We start from the raw sequence: 24,922 nt of genomic DNA, 5'->3' as shown, positions 1-24,922 counted from the left end.
CGAAGTATAAAAAAGGGAGAAGAACAGTATGAAATAATGGAAAATCAGCATGATTGTTTCCAGATCTTGGAAGATTTGGAAAAACAGTTGACTTACAGGCCACATTTCATGTAGGTATAAAGGCCAGCATTATTTTATATTCATTGAATAATCCAACAGGTTTCCTTGCCATTATCAACTTGTATTTGCTGTGTCAGGTGAAAACCAAACTTTGATGTGCAAAAAAGAACAGCCACAGTTAGCAGTTGGGGCTCTTTTTGTATTTCCAGAGTGTCTAAACCCATAAAAGATAATGTGGCCATTTCATTGGAACAAAAACAAACTTTCCCCATCATAGCAGTGATATTTAACAACAGCCAAAATCCTCAAAATATGAAACCAAGTACAAATAAAAGACTGGAAAAACAATAGTTTCAGATGAAATGATTTAAAGGTTACATACAGTTGTCATCTTTAAGCCAAGACAAATATGTCCGCCTCGTGCGACACGTCAGTAATCACATTTAACAACATTTAATGATCCATACAAGTACAGTGTGTTGATTAAAATGCACTTAATAAACAAATCTTTGTGCTTATCATCTATCTCTGTTCAACTCTTTACTTTTTGTCTCATTTGTCTCAGGCTCTCTGTGCGAGGCGGAGGTGAACGAGTGTATCTCCTCCCCCTGTCTGAATGAAGGCGTATGTGTGGACGAGGTCAATAAGTTCACCTGCAGTTGCGCTGGCGGCTTCACAGGTTAGATAACAGGACTGCGTTACATTGTCATTGCATCAGACATCGATGTGACATTTGATCTCCTCATCAGACAGTTAGGCCAACAGTTTTAGTGTATTATGTAACTTCTGATAATTATTCATGTTGGACTGAAGTCTGCAGAACTGCTTGTGTCATCCTTTATCTACTATTACTGCACATGCATATACAGTGCATATATACTTGTAACTATACCAGGTGCAAATAATCAAAACACAGTTTATAAAAAAGAATTAAAAAAAGCTGGCATTTCGTGCTTTGTTGCTGTCTGTCTTCTTTCTAGTAGAACGTGAGAACTGTACACTCACATGTCTTGTACATATCTGTCTTCTTCACGTTTCTGCAGGATCCAGATGTGAACTGGAGATCAATGAATGTCTATCTGACCCGTGTCTGAACGGAGGTGTGTGTGAGGACCAGATGGGCGGTTACACTTGTAATTGTGTTGTTGGCTTCTCAGGGGATCGCTGTGAGGTCAACGTCGATGAATGTTACAGCGCCCCCTGTCTGAACGGAGGCTCGTGCCTGGACGCTATTAACAACTTCAGGTAATAAAGATTCATGTGGGAAGAAGCAACTTTTTATATTTGAGACATCCCATCAGTCATCTTCATACAAGACTCATTTCTAACAGATGCAGAAAAGACATGAATATTCACCTATCTCCTCATGTTGTGTGCTTTATAACATGACACCGCTGTATTGTATTGTATAAATAAATAAATAATGCGTCTCTGTGCCAGGTGCCAGTGTGTCGAGGGCTACCGGGGCCGGCTCTGTGAGGTGGATGTGGATGAGTGCGACCCCAACCCCTGTGTGAACGGGGCCAGCTGTATGGACGGTCTGGGGTCCTACACCTGCCGCTGCCTCCCTGGGTTCAACGGAACCAGGTGTGAGACAGGTACTATAGGACAGAGACGCATCACCATGGCAACTGTAGAGGAAGAAGAGAGTGACAAAGATTGCTGATGTTAATTTCATACTGTTAGTTTCACCTCAGGGGTTGTTTTCATTTGAGCAAAGCTGGTAACGAGTTATTTGTTTTTTATGAGCATTTATCTGGTTGGTGATTTGCTATTTTTTTTGCTTTTATTTTGTGTTGTTTTGTTTTTCCAGTATATTTTATGACTATGATATGATTTTATGTAAAAGTGCATTGCAGCATCACCTAAACACCTGAAAAAAAGACAAGAACAGTCAACAAAAAGAAGATAAAGTTGTAAAGATCAAGTTAAAAATCAGAAGTAATAAAGAATAAATTATATATTTCTCTGATTTGTCCTTTCAGAGATGTCATCTTCCTTCAACCTGGACTTTGAGGTGTCCGGTATCCATGGTTACGTAATGATGGATGGAGTGATGCCATCACTGACAGAGATCACCTGCACCTTCTGGATGAGGTCATGGGACACCACCAATTATGGCACACCTGTCTCATACGCTGTGGAGGGCAGCGACAACGCTTTCCTTCTCATAGACTATAACGGGTCAGTGTACAAAGAGTTAACAGAATATAAACACACACACATAAAACCGTCTTTGACCGTTTTTTTCTTCTTCCTGGTGTCCACCCTCGTCCCTACAGGTGGGTGCTGTACGTGAACGGTAAGGAGCGCATCACTGACTGCCCTGCTGTGAACACGGGTCACTGGTACCACATCGGTGTGTCCTGGAGGAGCTGGGATGGAGACTGGAGAATCTACATCAATGGGAAGCCCTCAGACGGAGGCAAAGGCCTGTCAGTCGGCACCACTATCCCAGGTGTAGTGCTATCCTCGGCTTTGTCACTTTTCTGTCAACAGGCAACAATAATGAACTTAGAAATAGATAAAATTCTCATATAACACAGTATTCAAGTAGAGAAGGAGAATACTTTCTCAGTGAGTAGTGGTTAACCTTTGAGCTTTTACCTGCGTCCTATAGGTGGAGGGGCACTGGTATTAGGACAGGACCAAGACCAGAGGGGCGAGGGCTTCAACCCTGTCGAATCCTTTGTTGGCTCCATCAGCCAGCTCAACATTTGGGATCGTGTTCTCACGCAGGAGCAGGTAAATATGGGAAATCCTCCACTGCATTATTACTTTTAATATATGACATACAGAGTCAGACTTCATTTAATTTAATATTTTGCCAAGAAATAAAAGAGGAATTATGTAAATGTAATTTTTAAGGTGATTTACCAACTGAATTTCACCTCCTCTGGTCATCTGTATGTTTTGTTGTAGATCAAGGTCCTGGCGAGCAACTGTCCAGCCTCTCATGTCACCCACAGAGGAAACGTCCTGGCCTGGCCAGACTTCCTCAGTGGGGTGGTGGGCCGAGTTAAAGTAAACCGCAGCAGCATTTTCTGTGCTGGTAAGGGTCCTTCATAGATGTTGGCGTTGAATATTATGGAGTAAACTTGTTTAACTTTGTATTCATGAGGAGGATATTTAGATTTATGCAGGTCTTAATCTTTCAAACTCAAGTTTAGACCTGTCTTGTTGCATTTTAGTAAAACCTCAGTGACTCTGTGTGTTCTTACTAGACTGCCCCAAGCTGGAGAATGCCGTGTCCCACCTGCATGTCTCCTCGGTGGAGGTGAGCCCCGGAGCTCAGGTCCAGCTGTCCTGTGATCCCGGGTTCTACCTGCTGGGGGAGCCGGTGCTGCAGTGTCAAAATAAAGGAGAATGGAGCCACCCTCTGCCCAGCTGTGAACGTGAGACACAGACCGGAACTGTTGTCTGATTTGCATTGCAAATAAGTCACTGACATACTGCATGTCCCCATGTTGTGTTTGTGTTTCACTCTTGACAATTTAACAGCGTGTGGCATTTATGTTTAATTAAATAAATTTGTTCTGAACTAAATGTGTTTGTCAGTCTGTGGTGATGTGAAAGAACGTTAAAACGTTGTTCATGTTTGTGTTTCATGCTCACTTACAAAGACTAACTTTAACATTTTAACATTCATACATTATATTCACCATATTTTCCACCTGCAGCAGCTGCATACATGTTTCTGCTGTGCTGCACATTTGCTGGACTCAGTGAATAACACAGATCTTCAATAACATTACTCTGTGTCCTGTGTGTGTCACAGGGGTGTCCTGCGGGCCTCCTCGTCCTCTGGAGAACGGCGTGTTTCAGGGGACAGACTTCCACGCTGGCGGCACTGTGGACTATCAGTGTAATGCCGGCTTTTACCTGCTGGGAGACGCCAAACTGCACTGCACCAACAGCGGCAAGTGGGGAGGAAATCCACCAGCCTGTCTCGGTACTTCATTACATAATATATCTAAAGGCATAAGCTACATTTTATATCAGTAATATATGGAAAATGTAAATCCTGACTGGGACAAGTAACACAATATATTATTCTGTGGATGTGTTCAGATGTGGATGAGTGTGCTCTGGGATCAGACTGTGATGATCACGCCAGCTGTTACAACACAGATGGCTCCTACACCTGCACCTGTGTCCATCCATACAGTGGAGACGGCAAGAACTGCACAGGTAAATACTTCACGTGAGGATTTTAATGTAGATAGAAATATTTTGCTGTCCTTTTAATTAGTATTACCAGAAAAAATAACAAATACTGATTAAAATATGACTGAACCACCAGAACCAGTGAAGTGTCAGAACCCCGGGGCTCCTGAGTTCGGCCACAGAGAAGGCAGCAACTTCCTGATGGGCGGCGAGGTTGTCTTTGGTTGCGAGAGCGGCTACGAGCTGATCGGCTCGGCTCGTCTCCGCTGTCTGGAGACGGGAAGCTGGGATGATGTTGTCCCTTACTGCAGAGGTAAGGGGTAGTTTGTCATGCCATCTCAGTGAAGCATTATCGGTCATATTGTTTGTGTATTGTTTAATATGTGACTCTTTCCTGTTGGAAAAAAATCATTGAAGCCTCTAAAGCCACTGAAGTCAACTAAATGTCAGCATGTGATCCTGTTAAAGTTAAAAACTGATTTTCACCAGATTTACTGTAAGTTGCATTCATCTCAAGTACGATAATAAGTAGCAGTGATGATGTGCCCAATTTAGTATAAGTAGTTTAGATTTGATTCTATATATAGTGTATATTTCTATTAGGTATTGGTTTGTACTGTATCAGATTAATTACTTTATAAGACTGTAAGTAAATATTAAAACATAACTAAGACACAAAATAGAAATTTAAAGAAAAAAACTAAATGGTTGTTCAGCCTCCTGTTTGACAATTTTACTTCCATAAGCTTCTACCACAAGAGAGGAGCATTGTGCTTCTTTGAAACATTGAAAGAAAATCTATCCAGAGTGCAGGGACTTGAAATAAAAAAAACCCCAAACGAGCACTGAATTGATCCTACCAAAAGGTATTCCCTCTGATTTATTTTATTCATCTGTGCCACAGACCTCCATTGTTGTCCAAAACAGTAGTTCAGTATTGCAGTCAACAGTCCAAGAAAATACTGAGCCTCTAAAAATGAAACCACAGAGTGCAACAAACAGGATACTGAGGTCAGGAAGTTTTAAAAGAGATGCAATAATGCATGGCTGGTTTTAGAGCTTCATGAGATTTGATGACAACAAGAAAGATATATAAGATTAATGCTGTCTTATCTTTACATGTGTGGAATATAAATCAAAAGGCAAAGTTAGCATTGCTGTGAAATGTGTAAGACACACTACTTGATGCAAATGTCTGTCAGCATCATGTGTGCATCATCACTGTTTGACTTTTAATTACTTTTCATTCTGCAGCTGCAGGTGAAGAACGTATTATTGTGGTGTAGAGACCATGTGACAGGGCCAGAGGTCACGTCAACATTGGTTTTTGCAATCTGTTTCCCACGTTTGTGTCTGTCAGTCATGGTTGATATCTAGTCAAATCTTTCCCACTGTAACCACAAAAGTACACAAAAGTAGTATACGTGTTTTCTTCTATGTCCTGTTACACAACAGTTTTATTCTTAGAGGCCGTAAAAATAAAAAAAACAAAAGCACACACAGATCTTGTATTTTCAATTTTATTTATGTAGCACAAAACCACAAAAGAGGGACCCTTATTATAAGCGTTTTTAAAAAAAAGAAAAGGTTTAAGTCTACTCTTAAATGTAGTGACGGTGTCCCCAATGCCCCCTGACCTAAACTGGAAGATGGTTTCAAAGGAGAGGAGCCTGATAGCTTAAAGCTCTGCCTCCCAGTCTACTTTTAGAGAGTGTAAGAACCACAAGTAGGCCTGCATTCTGGGGGAACAGTGTTGTAGTGGGGTAATAGAGTACTATGAGCTCTTTTAGGTATGATGCAGCCTGACCATTAAGATCTTTGTAGGTGAGGGAAGCATTTTAAATTTGATTCTGGCTTTTATGGGAAGCCAGTGCAGCGAAGCTAAAATAAGGGAAATATGATCTATTTTTCTATAACCGAGCATACAAGTAACAAATTCATGGGCAAGTTTTTCTGCATCTTTTTAAACAGGATGTGTCTGTTTGTGAAAAAAAGGTAGTCCTTGAAACTTGTTTTATGTGGGAATTCAGGGACACATCCTCCCTGATCAAGGATGGCTCCCAGGTGCTGTGAAGCATCTGCCTTGACTGGATGAGGTGAGAGAGAAAGAGGGAGGGGGAGAGAGAGACACACACAGAGAAATAGAGCAACAACAATAATAATAAGGCAGGCGTGGTTGTCAAGCAGGTCCATGGAAGCCTGCGATCCACAATTAGGGAGTCCACAACCCTGATCCACAGAAACCTTTGAAGCGAGAAAGTACAAAAACTCCAGGGAGGAATCTTAATCATTTTGAGGCAGGATGTGCCTGTTGGTGAAAAAAAAGGCAGTCTTTGAAATTTAATTGCTGAAGAACGAATCCTGCCTCATTAAAGGTGACTCCCAGATTCCTTACGGCAGTGATGGAGGCTACACACAAAAGTGAATATCTCTGACATATTCAGACAGAAAATACATGTGTACATTTTCCACAAACATTATGCATTGGGACTGCACTACACATGGGCCAGACCTCTGTTGCTCTGTTGGCACCTCCATCTTGGCTCTAAGCCACACATTATTTTACAAAGCAGAAAGGGAACTGACTTACTCAGCGTCTGCAACTGTGATCATTTGTTATGTTCAACTCATGATGGTTCCTCATAATGAAAGTGAAACGATACGACTCTTTATGCCATCTGATATTTATTTAAACCAATATTTGTGTAATTTGGTAAACTAAATAACATAGAGAGAGCACTTAGGCTCGTTTTTTAGCTGATGCTGACATTTTAGTCTTTAAGTTAAAACAGAATAATGATAATAATAACTAAACAGCAGATTGCACCAATAACAGGAAATGGCGTAGGCTGAAGCCAGAGCTTATTACAAAACAAAAGGGTATTTTACCAATACACTTAATGATTAACACATGGCTGCAGATCCGAGTTTTCTGTAGACCCAAAGTCAGTTCAGTCACTGTGTGAGGTGGAAAAGTTCCCTCTTTCTTTGTAATTAAGGAGTGAAAGTACAGCTGTTCAGCAAATATGTTCGTTGAGTCACTGATGTGAAGGAGAAAGGTGCTCAGGGTCAGGTCCTGAATGTTTTGATATTAGTCATGATGGTTGATGAGGTCTAGTCTTGCTGTTTATGGTCTGCCATTGAAGAAGCTTTATACACAATGGATGAGGAGTGAAAGATTTGATAAGGAAAAATGCTTCTTAGTCATACCTCTTGGCTTCTATCCAATAGACTTTACTTTCCTGCTTGCCTCTATTATGCTGTCAGTGTAAAATGTAACAGGGCATTAATCCCAGAGATGAATCTAAGCCAAAATGTAATCTACAATTCACCAATAACATTTTAATGATATGAGTAACCCTCTCTCCTGACTGAAATGTGCTGCTCAAATTTTTTAGGTTTCAGTAGATTATTAAAATGATAGAAAATATAAGTTATTTACTGTCTACTTGATGTTGCATTGCAGCCCTCTCCTGCCTGACGCCAACTGTTCCAGAGAACTCCGACATGAAGGGAAGCAACTTCACCTATGGAAGCAAGGTGACTTTCAGGTATCATTTGCATCCCTTATAACACCACGTTGTAATGATGACAGTAGAAAATATTACACAAGTATCAACAGAGAACATCACAAGCTTGGAGATTCTTGTTAACATGTGCATCTCACCTTGTTTTCAGCTGTATGAAGGGCTTCCTGCCTCAAATCCCCTACGAGTTCCAGTGTCTCTCTAGTCTGAGGTGGAGCGGGACGCCGCCTGTCTGCCACCCAGTGACCTGCGGGGGGCCTCCAACTGTCGGGAATGCCAAATACATCCTCCACACAGAGACGTACCTATCCACTGTCATGTATACCTGCAATGAGGGATACAGGTATGGATCAATTACAGTCAACTACACTGTCGTCTATAATTTTTGTTCATGTGATGCTAAACGAATCTATAGCTTTAATTGCTTTGATGTGTTTTGAGGCTGCTGAATAGAATAAAGATGACACAAAGCTGAATTAGGAATACAATTGCCACAATGTGTTATATGAAACAAAATAAATCAAAACCAAATTACATGTAACTGCAACAATCCATCAAAATGTCAACTATATTTGGAGCATCACTCTACTAAACATGAATGCACCACTGCGTTGTTTTGTATTTGTATTTATTGATCATTAATGCATTGTGTGATTGCAGCTGGGTGCAACACTCTTGTTTTGCATTGTGCACCACTGCATTGTCTTGTTGTTTATTTAATGCCATGTATTTTTTTTCGTTTGCACCAATTTTTGCAATGTATATATTTTTGTATTATCATGTATTTCTTGACTTGAAATTTCCCTCAGGACATTTAAGTTAATCTTATCTTAAGTTTATTACAAGTGCACCAAACACAAGTTCTTAGACTCTGGCTTTGTTTGCACAAATGTGGTTGCAATATCCAGTGACAATATGAACTCTGTATGACTTTATATGCTGTCATCAGTTGTGATTTATGTTCACAAGTTAAATTCGATTTTATAATTGCAGTCGTATGCGTGTGTAAACTAAGCAGTGTGTTGGTGTGAAGACCACAGGGCTCCATGGAAGTGGTGTGTGAAGCGACAGGGGAGTGGAGCAGGCCTCTCCCCCGATGTGTGAGTGTCCTGTGCAGTGACCCCCCGGCCCTGAGAGACGCTGTGACTGTAGGAGATAACTATGAACTGGGAAACAAGGTGCACTATGTCTGCAAAGAAGGGTAAATGTGGTTGAAGTCTCAAGTTGTTACACTGTGTTGTCGATTGAAAGTGTAAAAAAAAAAAAAAAACTGTATATGGGGAAAAGTATTTGCATTTCACGCCTCTTAACTGTCTTCACAATGGGTATCACAATGATTTAGCCTTTTAATCACAGTAAAACAAAATTGTGACAAATGTCATCAGTGCATGTGTACTGTATTACAACATTCCCTCCAAATGTAACACCTACTGTACATAAAAATAAGAAAACAAAGCAAATATGTTTGATAATTAGTTCATTGCTTTCCTGAAATGTGTGATCACCAGTGTGTAACAGTGAGTCTAGTGGCAAGTATTTTCTCTTTATTGCAACCAATTAAGATACAGCTTGCTATGCTGGGAACTGTCAGCATGTCCTGATTAACCAAAACTTACATTTTGAATCAACCAAAACTTGCTGATTTGATATTTGGTGCTAAATTCTTATATCTTATTATGTTGATCTTTTTCCCTAATCTCTTTCTATTTCCTTGACAGCTACACCATGATTGGCCCAGAGACCAGAGAATGTTTGCCAAGCGGCCAATGGAGTGACAGCTCTGCCCAGTGCGTCCCCCGCTCCTGTGGCCCCCCACCTGAAATCGACCATGCAGAGCCTTATGAGAGCCACCAGCTGTTCGGAGACACTGCCAACTACTACTGTACTGATGGATACACCGCTGGCAACAACTCCAAGATGGTGTGTAATGCCCAAGGTGTGTGGGCGCCCCCTGATGGAATGGATGCCCCTCGCTGCATCGCAAACTTCTGCCTACGTCCGCCTGAACTACCCCACGCAATTTTAGAGTCAGGCAGCAAACCTAAATACGCCAGCAACACTGAAGTGAGCTACAAATGTGAAGAGGGCTTCATGCTCAACACCACAGCCACACTGAGATGCCTGATGGGAGGACAGTGGGAGCCTTCACCATATGATATTGGATGTGTACCAGTGAGGTGCTCCAAGCCAGGGAGCATTGAGCGGGGTTATGTGAGCGGGACAAACTACAGTTTTGGGTCTGTGGTGGCGTACAGCTGTGATAAAGGCTTCCTGATCCGAGGGGAGAAGAGAAGGACCTGCAAGGCCAACGGGGAATGGGGCGGAGTTCTTCCTACCTGTATACCTGTGTCCTGCCCACCTCCTCCTCCACTCAGGAATGGAAACTACCCGGTTAGCCACTGACACCAGAATATACACCGTACACGTAAATTAGTCTTATAAAGATAAAAACAAAAACAGAAAGGGGAAAACATCATTTCAGCCTTAAAGATTAAATAAGTAGGCAATGGAGAGAACCTTGTACTTGTAATAAAATAGAGAAAAGAAATCACACAATATTTCGTCAAAGTACTAAAGCTGAAAAACATTTATTATACTGTATTAGAGCCTTTATTATAATAAAAAAGACCAGAACGTTTCAACCAGTCTTCCTCAGGGTCAAACTGTGAACCGGCTCTTTGTGGACATTAATTCAATAAATTAATAAATAAATGTTGAATTATTATTTACTTGGTTAAAATGGAAGAGTTTTTTCAAGACAATTCCTTTGAAAAACGTATTTTATACTCAGGAACTATCAAATTTAAAATAACTTTGAATCCCTTTTTCCTTTAATACCAAACTGAATAGAAATTATTGGGAACAAAACCCACAATACAAAGTTTAACAATAAGTTTTATTGTCTTCTTTCAGTAAAAATTATCTTTCTATACTTTTCTATATTTTCAGTTTTCAAATGTTTACAATATATGTTTAAATGATATCTCTCTCTGTTTATCCCCCTGTAGGTCAGAGGTCGATACACCTTCAACAGCAAGGTGACATATACCTGTAATGCAGGTTACAAACTGGTTGGTCGTTCAGAGCGAATGTGCCAAGCAAACCGCCAATGGTCCAATATTGAGCCTCCTGCCTGTGTCCTTCTGACCTGTGACCCTCCTCCTAACGTCGTCCACGGACACTACAGGGGCTCTGACTTCCAGGTGGGCCGGAAAGTACAGTATGTCTGTGATGAGGGTTATGAGCTGGCTGGGGATGCCATCTGGACCTGTCTAAAATACGGAAGATGGGATAAGACGAGACAACCGCGCTGCTCACCGGTGCAGTGTCCAGAGCCGCCACTGGAGGAGAACCACCTGGTTCTGAAAGGTCTCGACTCTGAATCTGGAACAGTGGAATTATCCTGCGAGGATGGTTATGTACTGGAAGGGGCCCGTATCCTCCGCTGCACCCTGTCCCAGGAGTGGAACGACACCTTTCCAGTGTGCAAGCAGGTGCTTTGTGGCCCTCTGCCAGAGGTATCATTTGGTGGGCCTTCCTCATCTTCAACCCCATTTCCTTTCAGCTCCGTGGTGAACTACACATGCATGGATGGCTTCACTTTAAGAAAAGAAGGCGCTGTGTCGTGTTTATCAAGCGGGCAGTGGAGCAGTCCTTACCCAGAGTGTATTCCTGTTGAATGCCCTCAGCCTGTGGAGATTTCTAATGGTATTGCTGATGTTCAGGGTCTGATGTACCTCAGTAAGGCACTGTACAGCTGTAAGACTGGATATAATTTAGTGGGAAACTCTACTATTCTCTGTGGAGACAAGGGACTCTGGATTGGAGCAGTGCCTTCTTGTCGCCCAATTGAATGCTCTATCCCTAAACAGATAACCAATGGAAAAGTAATTTATACAAAACTCCAATTTGGTCACAGTGTCACCTACTCCTGTCGTCGCGGTTACCGTCTTCAAGGCCCAGAGACTCTGAAGTGCCTGGCCAATGGAGGTTGGGATGTCGAGCCACCTTCTTGTTTGCTGATATCCTGCACTCCCCCTCAACCCATTGAAAATGGTTTCGTAGAGGGTCAGGACCACAGTTTTGGTGTCACTATTTTCTACAGTTGTTTCCCTGGCTTCCAGCTAGTAGGACAGGACCACCTGACGTGTGAAGAGTTCGGCTGGTCAAGTTCTGTTCCTGTCTGCGTGCCCTCAGACTGCGGCCTGCCTCCTCACATTGACTTTGGGGAATATGTTAGGGTGACAGAGCATGGAAGAGCCTCACCTATGGACTTGAGCTTCCTTCATGGGACACTGATTGAGTACTATTGCCACAAAGGTTACGACCTCACAAGCCAGACGAGGTTGGTATGTCAGGAGGACGGGGGCTGGAACGGGACGGCCCCATCTTGCGTCCCGGCAGAGTGCCAGACACCACCTAGCCCAGAGCACGGCTGGGTTAACGTGACTGATTCCTCCCTTGGCAGCATGGTCAAATATACCTGTGAGAAAGGATATGAGCTGGAGGGGGAGCCTGTGAGGCACTGTGTATCAGGTAGACTATGGACTAATGACGCCCCAATCTGTCGCCCTGTTTCTTGTGGTGACCCAGGGTCTATCGGTAATGGCACAACTCATGGCAGTGCTTTTGTGTATCCTGAGGTCATGCACTATGAATGTAGTCCTGGGTTTGTCCTAAAGGGTAGTGACACTATCATCTGCCAGGCAGATGGGAAGTGGAATGGACAGAAGCCCCGGTGTGAGCCAGTTTCATGTGGTCCTCCTAAAGTCCCCAGTGATATTACTTTTAAAGGGGAGGACTACACCTATAATAGTGAGATTGAACTGAGCTGTCAGCCTGGTTTCGTCTTAAAGGGGAAATCTATCAGTGTTTGCCAGACTGACGGCACCTGGAGCAATGACTCTCCAACATGTGTACCTGCCCGCTGTGGGAAACCCTCACCAATACCCAATGGACACGTGCTGGGGTCAGAGTTCGGCCTCAACAGCAAGGTCAAGTACGAATGTGATGACGGATACACTCTCAATGGAGACTCCACTCTTGTTTGTCAATCAGATGGACTTTGGGACAAACCAGCACCTCGCTGTGATATCATCAGTTGTGATCCACCTGAAGACATAAGCCACGGCTTCCTGAATGGGTCCAGCTTCAACTACGATGACCTAGTGGAGTACGTCTGCTTCGAGGGTTATGAGGTAGTCGGGGATCCCATCCTGCGATGCTCAGCTGAGGGATTCTGGCTGGGCACCGTGCCTCAGTGTCGGCCCTGTGTCTGTGGCCTGCCGGTGATAAAGTTCGGGATGGTTCTAGGTCGCGACCGTTCCTGCGGAGACCGACTGCAATTCCAGTGTGACAACGGTTACAAGCTGCTGGGTCCCTCTCAGGCGGTGTGTGAGAAGGGAGGGGTATGGAGCCCAGGGATACCTGTCTGTGGCCGGGGAAGGTGCAGTGTCGCTCCGCCTACAGTTCCTAACGCTGTCCAGCAGGGCGGCAGTGCCACCTTCCCAGACACAGTTATATACAGGTGTCGGCCTGGCTACCGGGCTAAGGGGTTCCCTCACCTCTCCTGTGGAAGAGACGGCAGGTGGGGGGAACCCAGGATCAGTTGTGAGCCTGTGAGTTGTGGGAAGCCTCCATCTGTAGCCAATGCTCAGGTGGTGGGAGAGACCTTCACCTTCCCAAACCAGATCACATACAGGTAAATACTATAATTAGTACTTTAATCTGTGTTCATACCTGCATTTTCTACCATTTCTGACAGACATTAGTCACCACATAATCTTTTGTTTTGTTGGTTTTATTACATGTTTTTTGTATCATAACCTTCCCAGTAAGTTTTTGGGATCAAGTGAAACTGTCATGTGTACTATATGACTTTTATACTCATACTGAGTCAAACCATTGTGGATTGATTAGAGTTCCCTTTACCAATTAAAATACATTAAATTGCACCAAGTCGTACCCTAACTTAAATGGGATAAGGTGATTCAGTGGTGCGGCTCTTCTAGACTTTCCGATAAAATCAAATACTGATAGTGAAATGAGTCATTGTGACAATCAAAAAAGTGTTTCTGCAGTTTTACAGCTCCTCAGACCACTATCACATCCCGGTGTACTTCCTGGGCGCTTGAAGAAACAGCGCTAAAGAGGGCACTGCTTTTAAAATTTCATCGACTCAAAACAATTGCCTCATCAGTTAACACAGACACACATTCAAGCGGGTAGCTGTGTTGTAATTGAATTGCAGATCCCTGCCGCGCTGGGCTGATGTACCAGGTCAAACTTACTGAAATAGCCCTAACTTTGAAATCATTTTTAGGATTAGCACACATTTGTTTGTCTGTACTGTCAAAGATGAATTTCTGTCATTTTGTGGTAAGCGATGAAGTTTTTCTAAATTTGTTTTTCTCACATATTCATTCATTATTTTTGCTCTCTTCCTTTTAATACATTTTCCTCTCGCTCTCCAGGTGTGAAGACGGGTACAAACTAGCAACACACACAGCGACTCTATCTTGCCAGAGTGACGCCAATTGGTCCAAACACAGCATTCGATGCCGCCCAAGCCCGTGCCTGCTTCCCACCAATTTCTCAATACCCCATCTGTCAATCAGTGGGAAGGAGCTCACCCCTATAGGGAGCACCATCACCCTCTCCTGCGCTCCTGGCTTCTACCTGCAGGGGTCAGCACTAACTGAATGTCAGGTATGAAACATGTTGGTCAGTGGTTTGTCCAAATCTCATAAGATTCTTAATTTTATTGTGACAACGTTGAAAGAAAGTGTTTCGACCTGCTATTTTAAGTATTTTCTAACACTAGCAAAAGATTTGGAAAAGTGCAGATGATGATGTAAATAAGAAACTATACATAATGTTGTATTGTTCTGTCCTGTCTTTGTATTGTGTGATAAGCTGGGTGGAAGCTGGGCTCCAAGCATCTCTTCAGTTTCATGTGAGCTGGTGGTATGTGAGAAACCCCCTCCTCTGCTTAATGGCCTCACTGAGGGGGACAGCTACAGCTATGGAGACTTTGTCATCTACTCCTGTCTGTCTGGCTTTGATATGAAGGTACTGCTCATCATTAGAAAACGCAGCTCTTATAGAAATTACCTCATACAGACAAAACTAAATCATAATCACAAGCAAAATCTAAAGGACAACTAGACCTAAAATAGTGGATGAATCATTATTGCTTAATTGTGTAACTGAGTTCTGATGTAATCATGTGCCTTTTTTCAAGTTTTCTTGATAAAGATGTAATCACAGGAAGTCACTTTCCTCAATTTACCAGTCTTTTCCAGGCATCAGATAACAGAAAGTCATGTGATTTCTCCTTAGCAATCAATACAAGGGTAAATAGAGAGCAAACAGAAAGAGCTCTTTTCCTGATGCTCTCATACTGTTGTTCTAGCTTCCTTTATATGAACACTTGCTACAACATTTTCTCCATTATTGCACTGAAGACACACAAAGAGCTAACTGACATTCCGAACTGTTTGACAATCTTATAAGAGCTTATTGTAAGAGCTTCGTTGCCTCAGTCTGAAGTTAAAGGATCTATATCCTGCATTTGTATCATGTGTCCTGCTATCACTGCAAATCAATGTTGACTATACTTTGCTGTGCTCAGATCATTTATTATCTTTTATAGCTTTGCACTTTGCTCTCTTTGTCGCAGGGAGACTCTGTCCAGACCTGCCAAGGAGACAGAACGTGGAGCGGCACTCAGCCAGTGTGTGTTGGTAGGTTGGTTTACAGATGAGAGAGAGATAGACCTGGAGGGCGGTCTGTAAAAAATGTTTAATATTTCTATTGTTAAAACTCAGAAAAATGAAAGCTGAGGACCTACAAAGACTGAAACCCCAAACATAATGGCTACTTCCACAAGCATACACAGATTTATGTTGATTTTTTTTGTAATGTTTCATGGCTGAGTAAACACAGAGGACAACACAGTGTTTGGCAGACTGTGATTATGTCATAAAACAACGGCACAATTTCTACATGCCTGTTACAAAACAAAAATGGACTTCCTTTAAAATCAGTTTGCTTTGCTAATTTGCTGTGTGCTGCAAGTTGTGTGGAAACAAAACAACGAAAGAACAAAATTAACAGAAATGGATGAGATGGTAGATGTATGCAACAAAGACTGACACTGCAGAGGGAGTTGGAAGTGAGAAAAAGAGTAAAGTGAGCTGCAGCTTTGCCGTGGCTTTGTACTAAAACTTCATGAACTGGAATATAACATAGTATATAACATGGGTTATTGTGTGGAGGGGGTAACCTAAACCTCCTCATTGTGTTATGCAACCTCATGTGCACGTACGTCAACCTCGCCATACCTCTGACACGCTTGTCTATTGTCTCCCCAGCACAGTCCTGTGGGCCTCCTCCCATAGTAAAACATGCACAGGTCCAGACAACAGGAGAGACTTACCTGCACAATGCCAGCTATGTTTGTAGTGCTGGTCTGCAGCTTTTTGGTTCAAAGACTCTCATCTGTCTGGCCAATGGCACGTGGAGCCTGCCAGCACCTTCATGTGAAGGTATGGAGCAAACAATAAAGAAAAATGATCATTGACAGTTCTAGCTAAATCTAGTAGATGAAAGCTAGTGTTTAGAAGACCAAGTGCCAAAAAAACTACACGCCAGTCCCAGAAAAAGAAAAAGCCCAGTGATGTGGAGGAATTAAAACATTTTACTTTATAAGAAGCTGTGAGCAGTTTGAATAAATAAAGGAAGGATTGTGTAATTAACGGGAATAATACCACAATAAAAAATCTGTTTCTTATTTTTTCTTTCTCTTTCAGTGTTTTTCTACATTTTAATTTTAACAATGTTTTCCATCATATCTCACATAGTGCTACAGGGCTGCGATAGCCCGAAAGAGTTACTGCACGGTAAAGTGCAGGATCACAACCTCAACACTGGGCGCGCTGTGGAGTTCCTGTGTGATAAAGGCTACACCTTGATGGGAGATCCTCTGGTGGTGTGTTTGGGCAGCAACACCTGGAGCTCCACATTCCCCACCTGCAAACGTAAGAAACCCCGCCTCTCTCTCTTACTTAGACCCACTGTGTCTTATTTACTGTTACAACTTGTCAACATAATTACTATTGCAGCAGCAGCTTTTTCAGAGACTCCTGTGCATTTGCAACATATGTAGACCACACAGTGCAAACAAACACACCTCTTCAATTCTTGGCAACACCACTCATCAATGTCATCATGTGTTTCACAATGAGTCGGTCAATGAGTCAGAGGAGGACTTCCTACTAACTTCTAGTAACAGTTTGAGTCAGAGAAGTTCATTTAAATAGACATGTTTGAGTCTCTAAGATATGCACAAATATTGTTCTTATCTGAGAAATATTTATATGCAGCCAATAAATCACATATTCTATATAATTGGATATGTAAAATAATGTAATGTTTAAGATATTACACTTTCACATTACTAACCTACTGTATACAGTGTGTCAACTTGATGAGTATAAAATTCAACTTTATTTGTGTTCCTCACAGCTAAGTCTTGCCCGGCTCCTCCGGGCTGGAGGGGGGCCAGGAGCGGGAACAGAACCCACGAGTTTTTTGTCGGTCAGTCAGTCCGTGTCTCCTGCTCCAAAGGTCAGCAGGTCAAAGGCAGCGGCACCATCACCTGCAGGCCAGACCAGACCTGGAGCCTCATCAGCACTGCGTGTGAGAGTAGGTATCATCTTTATAGGTTCAATGGGTTGTTCACTACATGGTTTATTCAGTTTTGGGAATGTGTACATACATATAATAGATACACAAAAGATGTAGGAAAAATAGCAAATTCACTTTATCGTGATGTAACTTTAAAAAAACGTTCTTGCTGTAATTCTACTCAGTTGCATGTTAAGTCAAGTCCTGATGGATAATAAACCTAAAGAAGCTGTAGAGGGACTACTGCCCGAGCTGAAATACAAAATAATTGTGACTTTCAATCAAATGTCATAAGGATTTTATCTTCTGCTGCAAATATTTCAAAATATTTCTTCAAATCAAAGAGCCAGATTCACCATAACTGAAAATGAATAGTACATATTTTATTTGAAATAGAATAAAAACCAAAGGCTTGATAGATTGAATCACAATTTCTGTAGTTTATAATGCAAAATGAATCAATAATAGAGCCTTACTGATATATCAAAAGGCCTCTATTATCAGTTAATCCAGAAGTATCATAAATATATCAGTGTTGGCATATAAGTCGCATTACATACATGTTTTATATGTTCTATAACCCAATTTTTCTTTAAATATTTTTTGTTGAATTTGTGTTTTTATTTAGTTATTATTGAGTTTGCAGTGAGGTTTGCAAGTAGTAATTCACAGCCTTCTATGTTATATGTTTATGCTATCTTTGTTTATGCTGGCTTAGTATGTGTCTTTGATTCAACTGTGTCTCACTCAAATTTGACAGATTATTGCCTGAAATGTTTATGTTAAGTGTTAAATGTGTGTTATGTGTCAAATCCAGATGATTTAATTTAGTTTGATGTTTGAGGAAATCAATCAATTCTTATTATTAGGATTTTAATACACTCTGTACTCAAATCATGTCTTAAGTCCTGAGATAATCCATTTAAAAAAAAAAAGTGTATTTATATATATATTACACACCTCTGCATGCTCCCCTCGTCTTGTCGCCAAATGCCTCTCTACACGTGCACGGCCCCTCACTTAAATCTGTGTGTCAGCTGACGTACTTTTCCCTTTTCTCTTTGTTGTCGTCTGTCTCTCACCGAGCTTTTATCCAAACAAATGAGGCCGCATCAAACACTGTTGGTGTCCCTGTGTGCCGGACTAATTACGGGGCACCTCTGCAGCTTCTATGGCAACCTTTATCAGATAATCCTCTGATCTTTCTTAGGCGCAGTTGTTCTGAATTTGCAACACAATGGTGCTTATGTTGCTATGGTTCAATGTTTGTATTTGCATGGTGTCCGTCCTCCTATATGCATGTGTACTATAATCCTTTCAGTCCTGTTTTGATTGTAAGGGGAATTTTCACCCACAAAGGTATCGTCAAGCCACACAGCTGAGCTACTAGACACATTTGGATATTTTGCATAACGTTCATTGTCTTCACAGGTAATGAGTGATACAGAAAACAAAAAATCTTTTTTTCATAGTAACATTTTGTACAGAAATACAGGGGTGGACAAAACAACAAAAAACCCTTTTTATATGATATAGAAGCCCACAAAACATACCAATTTTATTTAACTCTTAATGTTTGGCATTTATTAAGGTTGTGTTTTGAATTATTGCCAAGCTAATTTCTTGTTGAGCCAGAAAGTCGCTCTTTCTTAGTCAATCACCATTAAGTTGCATAATGTCACAAGAGGGAGTGTTTCAATAATCTTGACGACAGCACAGGAAAGCATCTTTAAGGAAAGAGCAACGATATCTAAATAACATGCTTAGATTCGATTGTAATGTCCACTCCCTGTAGACTTCCCTCTTTATTCAAACATGAGATTATCACATAGTCCATCACCTCTTTAGGCCATTCAGTTAGGACACTACAATGTTTCAGATCATACATAATCATGACAATTAAGACAATTAAGAGGAGACAAAAACCAAAGAGTTGTAGTGAGTAACTGGTGGGTCGTTCCCTCTGGGCTGTTGTACAGGGGTGTCCTGTGGCCCCCCCCTCCATGTGGCCAATGGGGTGGTGCGGGGGGCAGTGTTCCAGTTCGGGGACGTTGCAGTGTACTCTTGTTTTGGCGGCTACGCCATGGAGGGCGTTGGAAGGAGCAGGTGTCTGGAGAACGGCACCTGGACGCCGCCTCCCACATGCAGAGGTAGAGAGAACACATCAATGTGTTTCAGAGAGGGGACTCTCCCTTTTTTCCTCGGACGCCTCCTGACTGTTCTGTCATCTTTGCACATGACGCTACGCTGCTTTTTTTAGCTTTTCAATAATGTTCTCCTCATCTCCAACAGATACATTACCTTCTCTGTTCCTGCTGTTTCTGCCTAATTCTGCTCTTTAACACCAGTTGTGCATGTGTACAGTTTGTGGAAGTGGGTGAAGTTGCCAAGAATTTGTTTGTATGCAATATTTTTCACCAGTGAAGGTTGAGAAAGGACACAGTTCATTTAGTCCACCTGAAAAGGAAGTCTTGGCCACAGAAACTCTTCCCTCCTGCTGTAACGTGACTGATACGTCTTTTCTGTGCATTATAACACGCATGTTCTGACGTGTGACTCCACATTATATATTGAATATGTGGAGCACTGTCTGTAGCCTGGATACAGCCCTGTTACAACTAAAAATCCTTCATTAGGCACACAACAATTAAAAAAACAACAAACCAGCACCATGTGAAGTTATTTATTTGGTTATATTTATTTTAAGCTGTCCATGACATTCATATGTTAAGTTTAGCTGTAAGACCTTCAGGACCAAAGTGGAAGCTGCTTCATTTTTTGGACTTCTATCAACATTCATCAGTCTCGCAGTAAGAAAACCGTCAGTTTCTTAACTCAAAACAGGCCCAATTCTCTAGAGTGTAGTGCAGTTATAAAATCTGCTGTGTCTAGAATAGACAGCGTACCATTTTGTACCACACAACAACCAGAATTCATTGAAATAATAGCTGTGGTTTGAACAGAAACCATAAACATTTCACTTTATGTTTAAGCCTGTTTCTAGAAAAAAAAAACCTTAAATACATGTGGCAAGTAAAATACTGTAGAGTCACTAAAAAATGTAAACTCCAGCCTAGTAAATGTAGAAAGCATTGAACGTGACACATTGAAGATATCAAACAATGTAGGAGTATCTAAGGATATTTATTATTGACACACATACACACACACACACACACACACACACACACATCCTCTCCTCTTTCTGCAAATGTAACCCGAAACCACCACTGACGCTGCACAACCTGAAATTCAAATGACCCCAAATGTTTTACATATGAAAAACGAGGGGCTGGATCCAGGTGAGCCTTTTCCCCGAACAGCTGTTGAGTTTGTGCACGTTTCCTACCTTCCTACTACACACACACGCACATGCACACACACACACACACACACAAACATACTCTCACACTCAGGGAAGACCGTAAAGGGTTTTTTTCTGTTGATGTCTCGATGTGTCCGCTCAGATGAATTTGATCTCGTTGTCTTTTGTTCTGGTTTATTATGTTGCATGACCAACAGATGGAAGCTGTAACCGTTGTTTCCTTTTCTTAATGTGCTGGAAGAGGATCGAATATTCTCCTTATCTTGCTCTTTTCTGTGTCTGTCTGTGTACACTTTAAGATGATTACCTGTATGAAGTATGAACATTTGTCTGCCCACATGTTTCATATGTGTGTGTGTCCTCTTTCTCTCAGCCGTGTGTTGGCTCCACTGCCAAAACGGAGGTGTGTGTCAGCGGCCCAACACTTGCTCCTGCCCCGAAGGCTGGATGGGCCGACTTTGCGAGGAGCGTAAGTATTTAATAGTCAGATATCATCCTGTGAACTCTGTCTGCACACTGTCGCCGTATTAACGCCCAGAACAGGATCCCAAGTGCGTTACGACTCAAACGCAAACAAACACCGACTGACGCTCAGGAATCCGTCCAGCTTGCTAAGCAGGTTTTAGCAGACAATGGTACAAAAGAGGCTCAGAGATAATGGAGCCAGTTGAGGTTGTTTTCAGCCTTTTTTTTTGTTGTTGCTTTTTTACGTACGGTTTGTCTCTTGCTCGGTCAACACATTTTTAAAGGCACCATCGCAATGTAAAACACAGGAGGAACACAGGCTGGAAATGATGTGAAACGGATATGGGGAGATAAAGTTATCTTTGTGGACAAAGTATTGTGCAGAAATCTTTAGCTACTGGGGGAAGAACTGGAGTCAGCACTGATTCTTTGTCTTTGTTTTAATGATCCATGTGCTTTTTTAAATGATAAACTTTTTAACTTTTAAACTTTAACTTTAACACATTTATGTGTTTAAAGTACAGAACCTCTAAATTTTCACCTATTTTTCTTGATAAGACGTATTTTCAGGACTATGTAGGTGTACAGAAAGTACCTGATGACATCTCTCTGACTCCTGTTGTTGTTTCACGCTTACTAATACATGAAGTCTGGTGACGTCAAGTTAGTGTAACTCTGCCCACCTTCAGCCTGAGCAGAGGTGCATTTATTATCAGCAATTGTTTGGGGCCCTTGTAGATGTCGCTTTAGAGTCTGGGACATTTTCATGACATTTTCTGACATTTCATAGAATAAATGTTTAATTTATTACACAAAAAATGTCAAGAGATTCAATTATAATGAAAATGATTAGTGATTTTAACCTTTACATTTGAAAATCTCTACATATTGGGGCTTTAAGATGTATCTAGTGGAGTGACTGTGCTCTTTACACAGGCTCCGAAGTGTCTTCTTAAAACTTGAGACGGATTCCTTCTTCCTGCGTATTAAATTACGCGTCTCTCAAGCCTGCGGTCATAAAGAGCTTGAAATTAAAAACTGAATCAAAGGTGTTTTTTTCAAAAGAGAAAGAGAGGAAAGATCGATGACCTAGAGTGACTCCCTATTTCTCCTCTCTCTCCTCTCTAATAACAGCAATCTGCATCCTGCCGTGCCTGAATGGAGGGCGTTGCGTGGCCCCCTACCAGTGTGAGTGTCCCAGCGGGTGGACGGGCACGCGCTGTCACAGTGGTGAGTTCATGCGTGCGTCAGTGATGCGTTTGAGTAAAGCGTTACTTAAAAGGATTCTCTTCACATCAGCGTCATGATCTCCCCCATGGCGCTGACTCAAGAGGGTTGTCTGACGTCAACTTTTTTTTGTCTTCACTTGTTCAAATATATCTTGATTACAGAGGAAGGATTTCTAGATTTTCATCTTAAAAATTGATTTTAATTTACTCTATTTAACAATGTTTTTTGCCGCCTATTATGAGACTTTATGAGGTTCAGAGACACATTTAAGCAATAGCAAAACATTTCCTTTACAAAAAAAAGAGAACAAAGCGGGTTTGTTGTGGAGGTAGTTGAATAGGCAATGTGTAAATGCAGATAAAAGTGCTTCAGATTACTTAAAACCTGAAACATTGATCGTGCTGCTCAAGTGATTCACTGTTTTTATAATTATGTGATTTGGTTTTGTTGATCTCCAATCAGCTTCACTGTATTAGAGGATCCTTTCTCACTTTTACTCATAACCTTAAAAGCATTTCACAATCTGACAGGCAGACATGATCATAAAAAGTGGATATATGCCCTCACTGAGAAACACAGATAATAATAAACTGTTTTGACCTTTTAAATATCAGATTATAATATCTATTATTTTATACCATTAATTTATTCAATTCCCTACTGTATTTTATTGATTTATCTTGTATTGTGCTCTCATTTTTAGTACCTACAAACTGTGCATTTTACAGTCTCCTCAATTGGTTTATCAATAAAAGTGTTAATGAGGGTTCAGGATAATGGATGGCATCAAGTGCAGAGTGAGAAAGCACTTGACCATCTGTGTGTCATGGCAGCATGTTTCAGGTTTTGTTCTCCGAGGGCTCAAATCTCAAAGCAAACATGTTAAACAGGAGATGAGTCGACACTCCTTTAAAGGGATATTCCAGACTCTTTTTTCGCAGCCACACTTTCCCTTTGGTGAGCTTCCAGTGTAAAGAAAGTAAATATTGATTGACTACCTTATCGTAAAAGACATTTCCTTATTCCCCTGAAATACCTTTTGAATTTAATCTGTACTTCCTCATCAGGGGGAATACTTGTGGTTGTAGTCATTTCAAAGTAATAATGATTGTATCGTTTCCTGTGTGTGTTTGTGTGTGTGTGTGTGTGTGTGTGACGCGCTTTCAGCTGTGTGTTCATCACCTTGTCTGAACGGGGGCAGATGCATCAGGCCGAACAGGTGTCACTGCAGTCCGGGGTGGAGCGGACACGACTGCTCCAGGTGAACAGAGACTAACACTCACACACACACACAAAATGAAGCTCTTCAAAAAAAAAAAACAACAACTTTAAATTAAACAATTATATAACATTTAGAATTCCTTGAACAGTGATAAATCATTGCTACATAAATAGAAACGTATATATGGTTTAAATTAGCTGCTATTGGTATAAAAATGGCCACCCTTTGAATAAAAAATGTGTCTTCGTTATAGACATACTGTATTTAACTTGTAAATACACAATGCCCAATCAGCTTCTCGGGGAATTGTGCAGCCAAACTGGAAAAATTAGGGAAATGAGGGAGAGAGAGAGAGAGATGCAACAAAGCTGTAAACAGTTCTGACATTATGAGACTGACTCTTTGTCATTAGTGTAAAAGCTCTTGTCTGCTTTTTCAGACATATTTCTGGCATTAAAGTAAATAACATTATTTTGAACATCTACTAGAGATGTATTGTCTTTTTAATCCCTGATGACAAGTGTCAAAACAAACAAGATGAAGTACTACTCCTTACAATTAAGCAGATAAAGGTCTCTGCTTGGACTCATAGCCATGATACTCAAAAACCAAATCATAATGAGAAGAGATCATAAGATGCTGGTGTGTAGGCCAATATGGTGGAGCATATAAACATCATATCCTGTCTTCAGAAACCTGGATCAGCCGCATATCTTAGCTACAGTATTTTAGAGATCTTTGTGTCTCCATGTTTCCTAACAGCGTCTGACTCTTGCGTCCTCAACTCAAGTTACATGTAGATAATCAGTATAACCAATAGAATGAACATTTACACACTTCTTCTTTCTCTTTACAGGAAAAGGAGATCAGGATATTATCACTTCTAAAAAAACGTTTCCACTCAGCTCCATGTGAATCATCGTATGAAGGGAATTCTTGTATAGTTAACTGACTCAACCTGTAAACCATTCATTCAACTCATCTCTCCGCAAAAAAAGGCAAAGCAAGAACCATTTTGTAAAATAAAGCTGTATTTTTTCATATAGAGAATCAACAGTATTAAAACATATGCTGCTATATACTTGTACGATGTGTAAAAACTATTGATGTGATTGTCCAATGTATATGTGTAAACTATTCTCACATTTTTATTAAAGCATAAAATACCATTAAATGCTTTTCCACCTCACTCTTTTTCTCAACAGCAAGATTTTGCACACTCTGTTGTGCTTTATG

General features: G+C 41.2%; 1 protein-coding gene across 1 annotated transcript in view; it reads left to right on the top strand.

The window, feature by feature from the left end:
- Window positions 1-24,895, top strand: part of svep1 (sushi, von Willebrand factor type A, EGF and pentraxin domain containing 1) — a 99,700-nt gene extending 74,805 nt beyond the window's left edge. Inside the window, exons 23-49 of the mRNA XM_062445111.1 lie at window positions 626-739; window positions 1,104-1,305; window positions 1,501-1,658; window positions 2,046-2,244; window positions 2,343-2,518; window positions 2,681-2,805; window positions 2,983-3,112; window positions 3,285-3,455; window positions 3,839-4,012; window positions 4,132-4,251; window positions 4,364-4,540; window positions 7,694-7,778; window positions 7,906-8,097; window positions 8,788-8,955; window positions 9,473-10,145; window positions 10,763-13,455; window positions 14,228-14,462; window positions 14,670-14,825; window positions 15,436-15,499; window positions 16,130-16,303; window positions 16,619-16,795; window positions 17,283-17,462; window positions 19,424-19,594; window positions 21,143-21,238; window positions 22,369-22,464; window positions 23,632-23,725; window positions 24,543-24,895. Coding sequence (XP_062301095.1) covers window positions 626-739; window positions 1,104-1,305; window positions 1,501-1,658; window positions 2,046-2,244; window positions 2,343-2,518; window positions 2,681-2,805; window positions 2,983-3,112; window positions 3,285-3,455; window positions 3,839-4,012; window positions 4,132-4,251; window positions 4,364-4,540; window positions 7,694-7,778; window positions 7,906-8,097; window positions 8,788-8,955; window positions 9,473-10,145; window positions 10,763-13,455; window positions 14,228-14,462; window positions 14,670-14,825; window positions 15,436-15,499; window positions 16,130-16,303; window positions 16,619-16,795; window positions 17,283-17,462; window positions 19,424-19,594; window positions 21,143-21,238; window positions 22,369-22,464; window positions 23,632-23,725; window positions 24,543-24,573 — 7,031 coding nt within the window. The 3' untranslated portion in view covers window positions 24,574-24,895. The remainder of the gene's footprint in view (window positions 1-625; window positions 740-1,103; window positions 1,306-1,500; window positions 1,659-2,045; window positions 2,245-2,342; window positions 2,519-2,680; window positions 2,806-2,982; window positions 3,113-3,284; window positions 3,456-3,838; window positions 4,013-4,131; window positions 4,252-4,363; window positions 4,541-7,693; window positions 7,779-7,905; window positions 8,098-8,787; window positions 8,956-9,472; window positions 10,146-10,762; window positions 13,456-14,227; window positions 14,463-14,669; window positions 14,826-15,435; window positions 15,500-16,129; window positions 16,304-16,618; window positions 16,796-17,282; window positions 17,463-19,423; window positions 19,595-21,142; window positions 21,239-22,368; window positions 22,465-23,631; window positions 23,726-24,542) is intronic.
- Window positions 24,896-24,922: the final 27 nt, after the last annotated feature.

The sequence above is a fragment of the Scomber scombrus genome, chromosome 23, assembly GCF_963691925.1.
Source record: "Scomber scombrus chromosome 23, fScoSco1.1, whole genome shotgun sequence".
Classification (NCBI taxonomy): domain Eukaryota; kingdom Metazoa; phylum Chordata; class Actinopteri; order Scombriformes; family Scombridae; genus Scomber; species Scomber scombrus.
The sequence above is the reverse complement of the archived record's forward strand: the minus strand, read 5'-3'. Positions and strand labels throughout refer to the sequence as shown.